This window comes from Oncorhynchus masou, chromosome 7, assembly GCF_036934945.1.
Source record: "Oncorhynchus masou masou isolate Uvic2021 chromosome 7, UVic_Omas_1.1, whole genome shotgun sequence".
Classification (NCBI taxonomy): Eukaryota; Metazoa; Chordata; class Actinopteri; order Salmoniformes; family Salmonidae; genus Oncorhynchus; species Oncorhynchus masou.
Genome location: NC_088218.1, coordinates 19,228,273 through 19,244,005, shown reverse-complemented (window position 1 = coordinate 19,244,005; position 15,733 = coordinate 19,228,273). Strand labels below are relative to the sequence as shown.

Genomic DNA, 15,733 nt, shown 5'->3' with positions numbered 1-15,733 from the left:
TCGGCCTGCTTTTCGCTCCTTTTCATTAGTCTACCAAAGACAGACGAAAATCCTCCGTGTCCTTTTTGGACCCAGCATTAACGTCCCGTCGCGTCTCTGGAACGCTACAGCAAGTCTGGATATTAGATGACAAGAATGTCACCCGGTCGGACGGTAAAATATATCACTGGCATGAATCAAGTTGTCATTTCCAATTTATGCCAGAGCACAGGTCCTGGTGCTGTGGACAGACTACTGATGCTGTCCGCTCTCTCCCTCTCTCTCTCTCTCTCTCTCTCTCTCTCTCTCTCTCCCTCCATCCTCAAACAGTAACATTGTCTCTCTGATTCCAACTTACAAAACCCTCTTCAGAATTTCTCATTTATTTGTAATTTAGGGCACGACTCACAGTTAAAACAGTGTACTGAATGATGAGTCTGTGCCAATAATGCCAGCATCTGTTTGTCTTTAACAGATTTGATAAGGAGACCAGAGATATTTGAGGTGGCCCCTACATAAACAGTGCCTGCGCAGAAAATACAGACCAGGAAGTGGAGTGTGCGGCCTTAAGTTAATTATTTCTTACCAACAATCATTCAGTTATATCTGTTATCAGGAGAATACACAAAGGCTAGAACCATACTGGGAATCTTTATCAATGCCATTTTAATTTAACACTAATCAAAGCGAGAGAGCGCTTATTAATTCAGCCTCCATCAGGACCTTCACGCACCATTTAACAGCAGGAAAGCAGAATGACATCTTCACAGTATTCACAGCAACATCCAATTGGTGGAGGAGAGAAGCTTGGAAGAATGTCAAAAATAATGGGTTGTTTTCTGATTTACTCTACACCTACACACAGTACCATGTGGAGGGAGCGATGAGGGCCCTGATTTGTAGTTCACTATGCAACCATTTGACCTACTCCTTAACCACAGAGCACATACTTTGGGGCCCTGATTTGTTTGCATGTCCCAAATACTGTCATGCTATGCTTCTGTGGTGATGCACTATGCAGAAATCGCTCCGCCATTTCCTGGTTGAAAAAAGTCTCATAATTTCAGTTTATGTGACAAAACAAGCAAGTATACTGTAGAGAATCATTGTACCATCTAAACCTGTATGAAATATATTTTCCATTACCAAAAATATTGTATTTTAAGTTGTTTGATGCTGGTGAACAAAACTGAAAGTAAAAGACGCAAAAACGAATCTTAAGAACGGGAAGCATAGAAATAGCGCACATAGAACTGCTTCTTAGACTTGCTTTCAATGAGAATGACAGATCTATAACTGAAACCTGCAGCACACTAATTTAATTTCAAGACACTGAGCACCCCAATTACCTCCGCCTTACTCCAGCTGCTCACTATGTGTAGATGCCCATCACAGGAGGTTGGTGGCACCTTAATTGGGGAGGACAATCTCATGGTAATGGGTGAAGCGGAATCAGTGGAATGGTATTAAACACATGGTTTCTATGTGTCTGATGCCATTCCATTCGCTCCGTTCTAAACATTATTATGATCCGTCCTCCCCTCAGCAGCCTCCACTGCTACCCATGTAATTACTATAGGGTCAGTTCCAGTCTTAGATATAAGGTGGCTGTTGATAGGCTGCCTTGCATTAATCCATGTCACTGTATCACTGCCTATGGAGGCCTACAGTGCTGCATTCCCAAGAAGCTGCCATCTGACTGACTCCACAGTTTGCATTTCAAAGAGAAAGAAAAGTGGGTCTCTTGAGATTTGCCATAGTTGGAGCAGTAGCTTTCCCGAGACACACCTCATTGACAGCAAGACTTCATGTCTGGCTAACAATATATCTGAAACGGCTATATCCTATTCGTAAGTAAGGGGATTTACATTTAAGTCTTAAATCTGCCTTTCGTACTCCTTTATTTGATTGATATTTGACTGATATTACAGTTCTATATTACAGTTCTATATTACAGTTCTATGTTACAGTTCTTGACCTGGTTTCCGATACAGATAATCACAGGGAGAAGGGAGCTTCTTTCATGAAGACATACAGTGCCTTGCGAAAGTATTCGGCCCCCTTGAACTTTGCGACCTTTTGCCACATTTCAGGCTTCAAACATAAAGATATAAAACTGTATTTTTTTGTGAAGAATCAACAACAAGTGGGACACAATCATGAAGTGGAACGACATTTATTGGATATTTCAAACTTTGTTAACAAATCAAAAACTAAAAAATTGGGCGTGCAAAATTATTCAGCCCCTTTACTTTCAGTGCAGCAAACTCTCTCCAGAAGTTCAGTGAGGATCTCTGAATGATCCAATGTTGACCTAAATGACTATTGATGATAAATACAATCCACCTGTGTGTAATCAAGTCTCCGTATAAATGCACCTGCACTGTGATAGTCTCAGAGGTCCGTTAAAAGCGCAGAGAGCATCATGAAGAACAAGGAACACACCAGGCAGGTCCGATATACTGTTGTGAAGAAGTTTAAAGCCAGATTTGGATACAAAAAGATTTCACAAGCTTTAAACATCCCAAGGAGCACTGTGCAAGCGATAATATTGAAATGGAAGGAGTATCAGACCACTGCAAATCTACCAAGACCTGGCCGTCCCTCTAAACTTTCAGCTCATACAAGGAGAAGACTGATCAGAGGTGCAGCCAAGAGGCCCATGATCACTCTGGATGAACTGCAGACATCTACAGCTGAGGTGGGAGACTCTGTCCATAGGACAACAATCAGTCGTATATTGCACAAATCTGGCCTTTATGGAAGAGTGGCAAGAAGAAAGCCATTTCTTAAAGATATCCATAAAAAGTGTTGTTTAAAGTTTGCCACAAGCCACCTGGGAGACACACCAAACATGTGGAAGAAGGTGCTCTGGTCAGATGAAACCAAAATTGAACTTTTTGGCAACAATGCAAAACATTATGTTTGGCGTAAAAGCAACACAGCTCATCACCCTGAACACACCATACCCACTGTCAAACATGGTGGTGGCAGCATCATGGTTTGGGCCTGCTTTTCTTCAGCAGGGACAGGGAAGATGGTTAAAATTAATGGGAAGATGGATGGAGCCAAATACAGGACCATTCTGGAAGAAAACCTGATGGAGTCTGCAAAAGACCTGAGACTGGGACAGAGATTTGTCTTCCAACAAGACAATGATCCAAAACATAAAGCAACATCTACAATGGAATGGTTCAAAAATAAACATATCCAGGTGTTAGAATGGCCAAGTCAAAGTCCAGACCTGAATCCAATCGAGAATCTGTGGAAAGAACTGAAAACTGCTGTTCACAAATGCTCTCCATCCAACCTCACTGAGCTCGAGCTGTTTTGCAAGAAGGAAATGGAAAAAATTTCAGTCTCTCGATGTGCAAAACTGATAGAGACATACCCCAGCTGTAATCGCAGCAAAAGGTGGCGCTACAAAGTATTAACTTAAGGGGGCTGAATAATTTTGCACGCCCAATTTTTCAGTTTTTGATTTGTTAAAAAAGTTTGAAATATCCAATAAATGTCGTTCTACTTCATGATTGTGTCCCACTTGTTGTTGATTCTTCAAAAAAAATACAGTTTTATGTCTTTATGTTTGAAGCCTGAAATGTGGCAAAAGGTCGCAAAGTTCAAGGGGGCCGAATACTTTCGCAAGGCACTGTATGTTGACAGCTCTGCTCATAAGAGTAGGCATCAGATCTGTAGGGGTAGTTATGTATTTTTCTCCTTTTCCTCCTTTTATCTCAAGGTAGATCAGTAAATTGGACAGGGCAGTGTGAGACGTCTACCTTTGGTTTGGCATTTGATGGATGTGCCCATAGATGTGATGTATGATTTATTATAAAGCAGCATGTTCCTCTCATCTTATGAGCTGAAGCCCATCTCTGAAACACTCCGTCTTCTCAGTCTACTCGACAATAGCCTCTACCTGAACTCTTGTTTTGAATTGTCCGCCCCTAATCGCACCCTTCTAACGAAGGTCACTATCCGCTTAAATAACAACTTCAGTTAATTAGGTGTGAGGACGAAAGGAGAGGCCCTCAGCAGTGAGTAACCACCAGACTGGTCTAATGTTGTTGTGCATCAGAGTCAGTATATTACACTCTCTCTGGGGGGAGAAGACCTTTAACTGACTCCAGCCTTTATCATCACAGGGTGGTTGTCTGTTATCTCACACACACACACACACACACAAATGAACAACACAAAAACGTACACACTGAGGAGAGGAGTGTTAGGCGTCAGGCCAAAGCAGTAGATCAACGAGAGGGTGAGCCATGATTTCTAAGGCTGCTAAATTGAGTTCCTCAAGGAAGGGGGATGTGTGTGGTGATTTAGAGTTGAATGGTTTAATCCAGCCAGATGCATTGAATTTTCTCCCCCATCTCTTCAGCCCCCACCCTGTCTAGTGTGAAGACGGGACTTCCTTTCAATTACCCAGAGTGCATTGTTGTCTGCCAGTTGTCAGTCAGGGGCGGTGACAGGGCTGCAGCGTGGTGGGACGACAGTTTCTCTCTTTCTTCTTTCTTTCTTCATTCCCTTCTCTTTCTCTCTCTCACATTCTCTCTACACAAGCCTTTACTGTCTGCTTCCTGCTGTCATGACAACCAATACAATATCTGTGTACATGTAGGTAGGGTTCCTCTAACAGTGTGCACTGACCAGGTCGCCAGGTGCACGGTGTTTCCTCTGACAGTGTGCAATGACCAGGTCGCCAGGTGCGCGGTGTTTCCTCTGACAGTGTGCACTGACCAGGTCGCAGTGTGCACTGACCAGGTCGCGCGGTGTTTCCTCTGACAGTGTGCACTGACCAGGTCGCCAGGTGCGCGGTGTTTCCTCTGACAGTGTGCACTGACCAGGTTGCTAGGTGCGCGGTGTTTCCTCTGACAGTGTGCACTGACCAGGTCGCTAGGTGCGCGGTGTTTCCTCTGACAGTGTGCACTGACCAGGTCGCCAGGTGCGCGGTGTTTCCTCTGACAGTGTGCACTGACCAGGTCGCTAGGTGCGCGGTGTTTCCTCTGGCAGTGTGCACTGACCAGGTCGCTAGGTGCGCGGTGTTTCCTCTGACAGTGGTGTTTCCTCTGACAGTGTGCACTGACCAGGTCGCCAGGTGCGCGGTGTTTCCTCTGACAGTGTGCACTGACCAGGTCGCTAGGTGCGCGGTGTTTCCTCTGACAGTGTGCACTGACCAGGTCGCCAGGTGCGCAGTGTTTCATTTAACATTACATTTAAGTCATTTAGCAGACGCTCTTATCCAGAGCGACATTCCTCTGACAGTGTGCACTGACCAGGTCGCTAGGTGCGCGGTGTTTCCTCTGACAGTGTGCACAGACCAGGTCGCTAGGTGCGCGGTGTTTCCTCTGACAGTGTGCACTGACCAGGTCGCTAGGTGCACGGTGTTTCCTCTGACACATTGGTGCTTCCGGGTTGGATGCGCGCGGTGTTTCCTCTGACAGTGTGCACTGACCAGGTCGCTAGGTGCGCGGTGTTTCCTCTGACAGTGTGCACTGACCAGGTCGCTAGGTGCGCGGTGTTTCCTCTGACAGTGTGCACTGACCAGGTCGCTAGGTGCGCGGTGTTTCCTCTGACAGTGTGCACTGACCAGGTCGCCAGGTGCGCGGTGTTTCCTCTGACAGTGTGCACTGACCAGGTCGCTAGGTGCGCGGTGTTTCCTCTGACAGTGTGCACTGACCAGGTCGCCAGGTGCGCTGTGTTTCCTCTGACAGTGTGCACTGACCAGGTCGCTAGGTGCGCGGTGTTTCCTCTGACAGTGTGCACTGACCAGGTCGCTAGGTGCGCTGTGTTTCCTCTGACAGTGTGCACTGACCAGGTCGCTAGGTGCGCGGTGTTTCCTCTGACACATTGGTGCTTCCGGGTTGGATGCGCGCGGTGTTTCCTCTGACAGTGTGCACTGACCAGGTCGTAGGTGCGGTGTTTCCTCTGACACACTTCCGGGTTGGAGGATAATGTGCACTGACCGCTAGGTGCGCGGTGTTTCCTCTGACAGTGTGCACTGACCAGGTCGCTAGGTGCGCGGTGTTTCCTATGACAGTGTGCACTGACCAGGTCGCTAGGTGCGCGGTGTTTCCTCTGACAGTGTGCACTGACCAGGTCGCCAGGTGCGCGGTGTTTCCTCTGACAGTGTGCACTGACCAGGTCGCCAGGTGCGCGGTGTTTCCTCTGACAGTGTGCACTGACCAGCCAGGTGTCGGTGCTGACAGTGTGTGACCAGGTCGCTAGTGTGCGGTGTGTTTCCTCTGACAGTGTGCACTGACCAGGTCGCTAGGTGCGCGGTGTTTCCTCTGACAGTGTGCACTGACCAGGTCCAGGTGCGCGGTGTTTCCTCTTGGTGCGCGGTGTTTCCTCTGACAGTGTGCACTGACCAGGTCGCTAGGTGCGCGGTGTTTCCTGACAGTGTGCACTGACCATTGGTGCTTCCGGGTTGGATGCTTGGTGCGCGGTGTTTCCTCTGACAGTGTGCACTGACCAGGTCGCTAGGTGCGCGGTGTTTCCTCTGACAGTGTGCACTGACCAGGTCGCCAGGTGCGCGGTGTTTCCTCTGACAGTGTGCACTGACCAGGTCGCCAGGTGCGCAGTGTTTCCTCTGACAGTGTGCACTGACCAGGTCGCTAGGTGCGCGGTGTTTCCTCTGACACATTGGTGCTTCCGGGTTGGATGCGCGCGGTGTTTCCTCTGACAGTGTGCACTGACCAGGTCGCTAGGTGCGCGGTGTTTCCTCTGACAGTGTGCACTGACCAGGTCGCTAGGTGGGTTGGATGTGCGCTGTGTTAAAAAGCGGCTTGGTTGGGTTGTGTATTGGAGGACGCATAGCTTCCAACCTTCATCTCTCCTGAGCCCGTACGGGAGTTGTAGCAATGAGACAAGATAGTAACAACTAAACAATTGGATATCACGAAATTGGGGAGAAAAAGGGGGTGAAAGTGAAAAAAAATAAAAAATTATTTTTATTATTATTCTTTAATTGAATGTTGGGGAAAGGTTAAACAAAGCTCAATTGAAAGCCTGTCTTTTCCGTTTCCGTAATGGCAATCCAAGAATCAGGGAGAAACATGAATATGATACTGCAATGATATCCTGTTCATATCCTGTTCATTCAAATAGCATCTGCAGGTCAAGATGTTCTCTCTAAAAGATAACCTACTTCAACATGAGGGGTGGAATGAAAACATGTAACAAGTCCGTCTGTCGTGAGAAGAGCAAGTTTCTAGTACTACTTTCCCTGTACCATTCATCAGAATCGGCTGACACTGTGATCTCAAGCACAAAGAATCAATCCAAGAGAGAATAATTAAAGGAATTGTACAGTACAATCCCAAGGAAATGACTGAAGGAAAGCAAGCAAAACATCTCTCTCTCTCGCTCTCTCTCTCTCTCTCTCTCGCGCGCTCTCTATTGCTCTCTCGCTCAGAGACAGAAATAATAGAGTGAACGGGACGAAGCAGGTCAGGGAGGGCAGATGATTTAGTGGTGGAGTTAGACTAAAAGAGAGAGGGGAATAGAGAGATGGATGAGAGGAAGCAGCCCGAGGTGTCCATAGAGATTGAAGGGTTTATAGTGGGTGGCGAAAACAAAGCTGTGTGTTTGCAGTGGGTGAGGCCCAGAGGAGCATGGGGAGAGGGATCAACAGTGTCACTGGGAAAAAGGAGGGCGAGTGATAGAAAGAGAAGAATGACAGAGAACGAGGGGGGGAGAGGAAGGGGGAGGAGAAATGATGGCGAACAATGGGGAGAGAGAGAGGGAGAGAGTGCTAAACAGAGATGGTGGAGGAATGATTGAGAAGAGGGGAGAGAGGTAGGGAAACATGATGAGATGGATTAAACTCCCAGTGAAAAGTGATGGGAGGACAGGAAATATGAGGACATAGAATAGATCATTCTGCCACTGAAAGAGATGGGATAAAGAATATGAATATATGTCATCGTCGCCACTCTCAAAATGTGACAGATAAGGCAGGACCCCAACTCAGAACTGCGAAGTCAGGCTAATCTAAAGAAATCATGAGACCATCTCACCATTTTGAGCGTCTCACTCAAAATGACATTTGTGGGATATCCACAGGACTTTCCTTTAATCACGCAACACAGCATTCAACTACGTCAAAACGATGTTCATTTCCAAAAGACATGGACTTCAGCCCTCTGAACCTCTGAACATTATATTTGTCCGAAAGAGAATCCTTTGGATACAGGAATATAACTGTTCACCTATGTTGATGCACAGATGCCATATTGCGTTATCCAAAGGATTCTCTTTGTGACAAATAAAAGGGCCTCATACTGTGGGATTCATCTTTGGTTTTGACATACAGGTAACTGCCAAAATAATGGAAACACTTGTGTAAATGAGGGATACAAAGTATAATGAAAGCAGGTGCTTTCACAGAGGTGTGGTTCCTGAGTTATTAAGGAATTAACATCCCATCATGCTCATGTATAAAAATGCTGGACAGGCCATTATTTTGGCCAATATTTTGGTTACCATGGCTATGCCCCCATCCACAGGGCATGAGTGGTCACTGAATGGTTTGATAAGCATGAAAACTATGTAAACCATGTGCCATGGCCATTTTAGTCTTCAAATCGCAACACAATTGAACACTTATGGAAGTTTCTGGAGTGGTACCTGAGACAGCGTTTTCAACAAAACCCCAAATGATGGAATTTCCCGTGGAGGAATGATATCGCATCCCTCTAATAGAGTTCCAGACATTTGTAGAATCTATGCCAAGATGCATTGAAGCTGTTCTGTCTCGTGGTGGCCCAACGCCCTATAAAGACACTTTATGGTGGTGTTTCCTTTATTTTGGCAGTTACCTGTATATCTCTGTATGGTGGAAAACTGTTATTTTCGTCTGTTATTCTTTACACTCTCTTTCATTCCTAATACCAGTTTTTCATCAACACACACATAAAGACACACTTTTATTTTTATTCCACACCACAATCAGTAGTCTCACTGTCGGTAGCAACAGGTGCCTGTTCCCTGAGTAAAACCCAGTAGAGTGCCTCTCACTTCTTGTTACTGTAATGATGGAAAAATGCACTCTTCGCTTTGATCCAGAACCAATGCTGTTGTTGTCTGTGATGGAAACACTCACTGAGCATGGTGGGCTTTTATCAAAGCTGACTTTCTTTAATCATGTCTTTCATCATCGAAGCGAAACAATGGTTATTTTGTGATTCATTTTTCCCCGTCACAAAGCCACTATTATGATAAACCATTCTAAAAAGCAGCGTGTGAGCATACTTATATTGCCCATGAAAGTTCCATACAATTCCTAATAATGGCACCAGAGCATTGGTGCATTATTTCTCTGGATGCTACAGTACCTATTCCACCAAGCGAGGAAGAGCTCATTACTGAACAATATTTCCCGTCATGCCAAGATCACTGTGTCATTGAGAGAGAAAGAGAGAGAGAGAGAGAGAGAGAGAGATAGAGGCAGGGGAAGAGAGAGATATAAAGAGAGAATGGAAGAGGGAAGAAGAGCGAGAGAGACAGAGACAGAGAGAGCGAAAGAGAGGATGCAGAGCATTTCCCTCGGGAGTGTTTCTTCTTGAGGAGACTTTTCAGAGAGTAAGAGTGATCTTGCTGATTTGACACGGCATATGCAGCGAGGGAAGGACAAGCAGAGATAAACAGTGTTTGTAAACACAAAGTAGCCAGAACAAAAGAAGAAGAAAAAGCAGGCCATAAACATACCACCAGAGGACGGCTTGGAGAAGTATACACGCACCTAAAGCTATAGAGATTGTCTCACATGTTGAGTTATCTGTTATCTGTGATTATAGGAAACAAACAAAGAGGATCTTTCTGTATGTTTTTCTAAGCTCATACTAACTCTCCTCATAACTCCACGCATGTAAATACTCAAATTTTGCCAATGGGTTCTGAAGCATTCTTGTTAAGACTAATTTGTTTTTTATCTGTTTCTGTCCAGAATCAAGTGCTGGCGAGAAGAATGCAAGGGAACAACCCTAATGGAATGGAATAGTACAATGGCTCCATTGAGGAAAAACGACAACCCTCCTTTTCAACCAGAATCCCACCACTAGGCTGTATTAAAGCAGTCAAGGGTACTGAATTAATGTCAAGCATCTCGTGGAATGCAGCATCATGCTGCACCACTGGAAGTAGCTGGAGGACCACCCATGGAGATTCCACCTTCTTGACATTCTCAATGCTCCTAACACGCGCCAAGTAAACAGAAATGCCTTCAAAGGTCAGCTGCTTATACTTGTTGACGGTCGTTTGCTGGGCTAGCGCTCTCTGGTACCTGAGTCTGTCCCGTCCCTCCACCTCCTACGTGGGCCAGCTGTCCATCCCCATCCGCCAGAAGACCAAGCTCACCAAGAACGTGACCTTCAGCAATATACGGACTCGGCCGCTCAACCCGCACTCCTTCGACTTTGTCATCAACGAGCCCAAGAAGTGTGAGACGGAGGCACCTTTCTTAGTCATCCTGATCAGCACCACCCACAAGGAGTTTGATGCACGTCAAGCAATTCGAGAGACGTGGGGCGACGAGAGCACGTTCGGCGATGGCGTTCACGTCCTCACACTCTTCCTGCTTGGGAGGAACACGGATCCGGTGCTCAACCAGATGGTGGAACAGGAGAGCCAGATCTTCCACGATGTTGTGGTGGAGGACTTCATAGACTCCTACCACAACCTCACCCTCAAGACCCTGATGGGCATGCGCTGGGTGGCCACCTTCTGCCCCAAGGCACAGTACGTCCTCAAGACGGACTCGGACATCTACGTTAACATGGAGAACCTGGTCTACAACCTCCTCAAGCCCGCCAGCAAGCCGCGGAGACGCTACTTCACGGGCTACGTCATCAACGGAGGTCCGATCAGAGACATGCGCAGTAAGTGGTACATGCCCAGAGACCTTTACCCTGAGACTAAGTACCCGCCTTTCTGTTCGGGCACGGGGTACGTGTTCTCGGCGGATGTGGCCGAGCTCATCTACAAGACGTCCCTGCACACCAGACTGCTCCACCTGGAGGATGTGTACGTGGGGCTGTGCCTTCGTAAACTGGGCATCCACCCCTTCCAGAACAGTGGCTTCAACCACTGGAAGATGGCCTACAGTCTGTGCCGCTACCGACGGGTCGTAACGGTCCACCAGATCTCCCCGGAGGAGATGCACCGCATCTGGAATGACATGACCAGCAAGAAACACCTCAAGTGTTAATCAGCTACCTACATTTAGTGCCAATGTGAAGAGGTCCTGAATTCTTCATCTTCTTCTCCTTCTTCTTCTTCTCCTTCTTCTTCTTCTTCTCCTTCTTCTTCTCCTTCTTCTGCTTTATTGCTTCTTCTCTTCCTCCTCCTCTGCCCCTTCCACCTCTTCCTATCTCTGCTTTTCTTTGTCACTGTACAGCACATGACCCTGAGGGAGCAGTACTGTAACAATAACCGTCTGGCCATTTGCATAGTCCAAGAGACGCTTCGCTAAAAGCCTCTTTATCAGACCAAGGTTTCTCTCTGCTGTAGTAACTCCTGCATTCTCCCCCTATGGATGAGTTTAAAGGCCACAGTTTAGAAAATCAAATAATTCTGTATATTTTCTGAAATATGTTTGATTTAAAAAATCCACTCTATGAAAATCAAATAATGTCCCACAATGCAACAGTATGCCATTTGCACCATATGTTGTTTATGAGATGAAATCACTAAAACACAAAGGTAGAAGCTTAGCAGTGGGACAGAATGGCTCAGATGCTATTAGGCTAATCTATGTAGGCAATGCTGCTAATTTCCAGAAAAACTGGCCCTATTACTGAAGTAGTAGGGATGATAAGAAATACCAAGATATACAACCTATGTAAACGTTCTGCTGTTAGGTTGATAATGAATGTTCACTCTCAATTTCCAGTCTTTGTATATTTAATAAAGATGTATTTGTGGGATGTACTGTTTTGGTACTGCAACAGATGTTGTCATAGTGAAAAGACCATGATAAGTTCACAATGTAACAACGTGCTGTCGACATAGATTGAGTGTTCATTGGAATGATCTAAGATTGTTAGAACATGAGACTAACAGTTCAATGGACCTACTGTGTGACGCGACGGACATACTTGCCTCTGCAATTGGGTTGTAATATACTGTTTTAAAGATCAAACCTATTTTCTTACTATGGATTTGGAGTCCTTTGTATTGTACTAGGTAGAGAATGACTTCATTTCTTGGACACCCGTATTTCTTATGGGACGGTACAGATGGCGATGTAACGGCATTAACTACATGCATTCCCCGGTGAATGTTATTCCACCTGTATGTGAGGCGCAATTATTTTCCCGCTCTTTAAGCCGCGCGGTGACGAGACAGACGGCAGAGTGTTATATTTTATATTACTTGAAACCAGAGGGACGACACAACCAATGACTGCATTACATTAAAGACGTGTTTCATTTGAGAGTGTATTCCCTTTTTTCCTACGTATTTGGGATTTTTTTTCAAGGGCTGTCATTTATTATGTTTGATCCTAATAAGAGGACAGTTTATAATATTGTTTAATTATTCAATGGGTTTTTATTATTATACCTGAATTAAGGACTTCAGCTTTACCCAAGTCCCTCTCTGTAGTTGCAGTGTGTCAGGTAATGAATTGGAAACATGTTCGGCGCTCATTAAGATTGCCTATCAACACAACTCTCTGTGTAAAGCTGTCGACACGCCATGAACAACTCCTCAGAGAAATGTCTTCATGCTATGACTCTGAACTACTCAGTTGAATGCTCAAGATTTACATTTGCACATCTGTAGAGGCTTGTGTGTGTTTTGATTTTTCAATTAGGGTTCCCATAAGCTAACGCCAATGGCGACAGCTAGTCGTACATGGGTCCAACACATACATTACAGACATTTAAAAACATGAACATGTAGTGTGTGTGTGTGCATTTATCAGTAACATATACACACCAGTACATATAGTACACACAAAAAGTAGGTCACATGGGGAGCTGTGTGTGTGTGTGTGTGTGTGTGTGTGTGTGTGTGTGTGTGTGTGTGTGTGTGTGTGTGTGTGTGTGTGTGTGTGTGTGTGTGTGTGTGTGTGTGTGTGTGTGTGTGTGCGTGCGTGTGATGTATGAATAGAGCTCCAGTAATTGGTTCTTCCTATCGGTGAGAGCAGGTTTGTCAGATGCAGACAGGTGTGTGTGTGTGGCAGAGGTGAGAACACTTTGAAACACAAGTTTACCAACATGGCTCCTGGGAGCTGCTAGGAGCCTCTGGGGAGTTAGATGGATTCTATATAGAACAAACAGGGATTCTCAACAGTATATATGTTGAACACACAACGACACACTGTGGTAAAACATTTACAGTGTTCTCACAAACAATTAGGACTTAAAATCTTTGGGGACAGACACATCTCTATGACCTAACTGTTTTCCTCACAATAGGAGTATTCCCAGATGCTGTTCTGGTTCAAAATCTATTCGGTTAACTTGTGATCAACTTGAAACCCCTTGAAATGTAATTGGACTTTCAGTACTGTAGATTCTAAATGGTGTTTTGATGGCTTTTCTCCGTCCTAAATGCATCCACTTTACAACCTGTTACCTTCATTCCCAGAGCTTGTTCAGTAGTATGACCATTTAGCTGACGGTTTTCTATTAAATGACTCACAGGTGACACATTCACTATATGACTCATTTTGTGTTCCTTAGATTGCAGTTATATTTTCAGTGTTGTGCAACAAACGGAACAATTGGGAATAACATACTGTAGTAATGGAAGACATGGGAGACATGGAGGCATCAGCCAGACAGACGGAGAAGGCAAACTGCTGAGTTGACAGATAACGGTAGTTCTGGTGAGTCTATGAAGTGAATTAATTTGTGTGTTTATCGCAATGGGACCTAGGCCAAAAATATATATATTTCGGAAAATAAAGAGATACAAGTTTCTTAGTAAACTTGTATCACATTCAAAGTGCATTTCAGTAAAAAACTGAACCAGATAAAAATGAGCAGCCCAAGTTTTAAAAAATCTGGTAGCAATCTGATGGCAGCATGAACCATCTGCTGTGGTAGCAAAGGGCTCTTTCAGATGAGGGCTCATTGAAAGCAGCTGGCCACACAATCGTTTTTATTTTCAGTGATGCTATTGTGTCACAGGATTCTCTCTGAATATACAATGGGATTATGGAGTGTTGCTTTTGGTTGGTGCTGTTCAGTGGGAGGAATATGCATAGAGATGTTCTGCATCTGTTTCACAGAGGGTGTGGATCTAATAGGGAGAAGTTATCTAGGTTATTCATTGTGAACTGTTTTGTGTTGAGCCTGTGGTCTGTGTGTATGGGAACATACACACGGGGGAGGGGGGGGGGGCATTTTTAATCTAGCACCAATCTCCTAGGAGACAAGCTCCCCCACCCACACTGTGATGAAGCAGAAAAAATGAGCTGATTATGCAAAATTTAAAATCCAAAGTTTTTTCCACATCTGCCAATCAACAGCTACCTCCTCTGGAACTGTCTTGCACAGTGCTGTATGTGAGCAGGCCTGTCGGTGCGTGCCGTGCTGTATGTGAGCAGGCCTGTCGGTGCGTGCCGTGCTGTATGTGAGCAGGCCTGTCGGTGCGTGCCGTGCTGTATGTGAGCAGGCCTGTCGGTGCGTGCCGTGTTGTATGTGAGCAGGCCTGTCGGTGCGTGCCGTGCTGTATGTGAGCAGGCCTGTCGGTGCGTGCCGTGCTGTATGTGAGCAGGCCTGTCGGTGCGTGCCGTGCTGTATGTGAGCAGGCCTGTCGGTGCGTGCCGTGCTGTATGTGAGCAGGCCTGTCGGTGCGTGCCTGTAGGCCTACACATGCCAAAGCAATACTCCACCACATGGGTAAATACCACAACTCAATCCTCAGTGCCGAGTCATTCCAAACATATATTGACACGGTCTTCTACTCTGGAGAAGGCACAGTGTATTTGGCTGTTGGTGACATTTTCTTATTACTTAGAACTGACTTAACGGTCAGAATTTGGTGCAGTGCCGCAATGATCCTCTCACATGTTATTAATCTATGTCACAGTTGCTGGATTTTAAAAGTGTGATAAATATGCATGAAACAAAAGGCGATTTGTTTGGATCGGAAGATTTTGGTATTTTATTTGCATGGCCCCCCCCTGCAAATCCGATCAATCGGAATACTTACAAGAGAGGCGAGCAGAGAGACAAGCTGGGTTTGTGTTCTTGTGTCAGCTATCTTTTACTCCATTGAACCACAACGATAATATCATGCCTGTCACTGTAGTTTTTAGGGAAGGGATTTTGTCTGCCTCGTTTTTCAAGCAACACTTTATATTTGCCCAAGACGATTTGTGAAGGCAGTACTGGCTTGTGAAGGCAGGCTTTGAATATATGACATCAAATCACGTGCAGACATTTCCTCAGACATATCTTATATTTGTAAGACATCCTGTTGACATGTAATCCCTAAAGCTAATGCAATACGTCGTTCATGGAGACCCTGACTGCTTTGAACATTCAGTATAGTCCAATAGTTAGAGGATAAAAACGTAATATTCCTGGCTCACTAAAGACGTGTCGTCAAAGCACACAATCAACTCTGACTCATACTGTTCATACCGCTCAGTTGACATTCATTCCCTCTCTTTCTGTTCTCTACGCCGCAAGTCTGTCTGCATCGCTATCTCTATCTGTATCTATCTCGGTCTCTCTCGCTCTCTGTCCTTCTATCTATTTAGTTGAACAACCCCACATTCACTTTCCTAAAA

General features: G+C 45.4%; 1 protein-coding gene across 1 annotated transcript in view; it reads left to right on the top strand.

The window, feature by feature from the left end:
- The window catches only part of LOC135543466 (beta-1,3-galactosyltransferase 1-like), a 130,955-nt gene extending 118,537 nt beyond the window's left edge, over positions 1 to 12,418 (top strand). The window contains exon 3 of the mRNA XM_064970750.1: positions 9,932 to 12,418. Within this exon, the coding sequence (XP_064826822.1) occupies positions 10,202 to 11,191 (990 nt within the window). The 5' untranslated portion in view covers positions 9,932 to 10,201 and the 3' untranslated portion in view covers positions 11,192 to 12,418. The remainder of the gene's footprint in view (positions 1 to 9,931) is intronic.
- Positions 12,419 to 15,733: the final 3,315 nt, after the last annotated feature.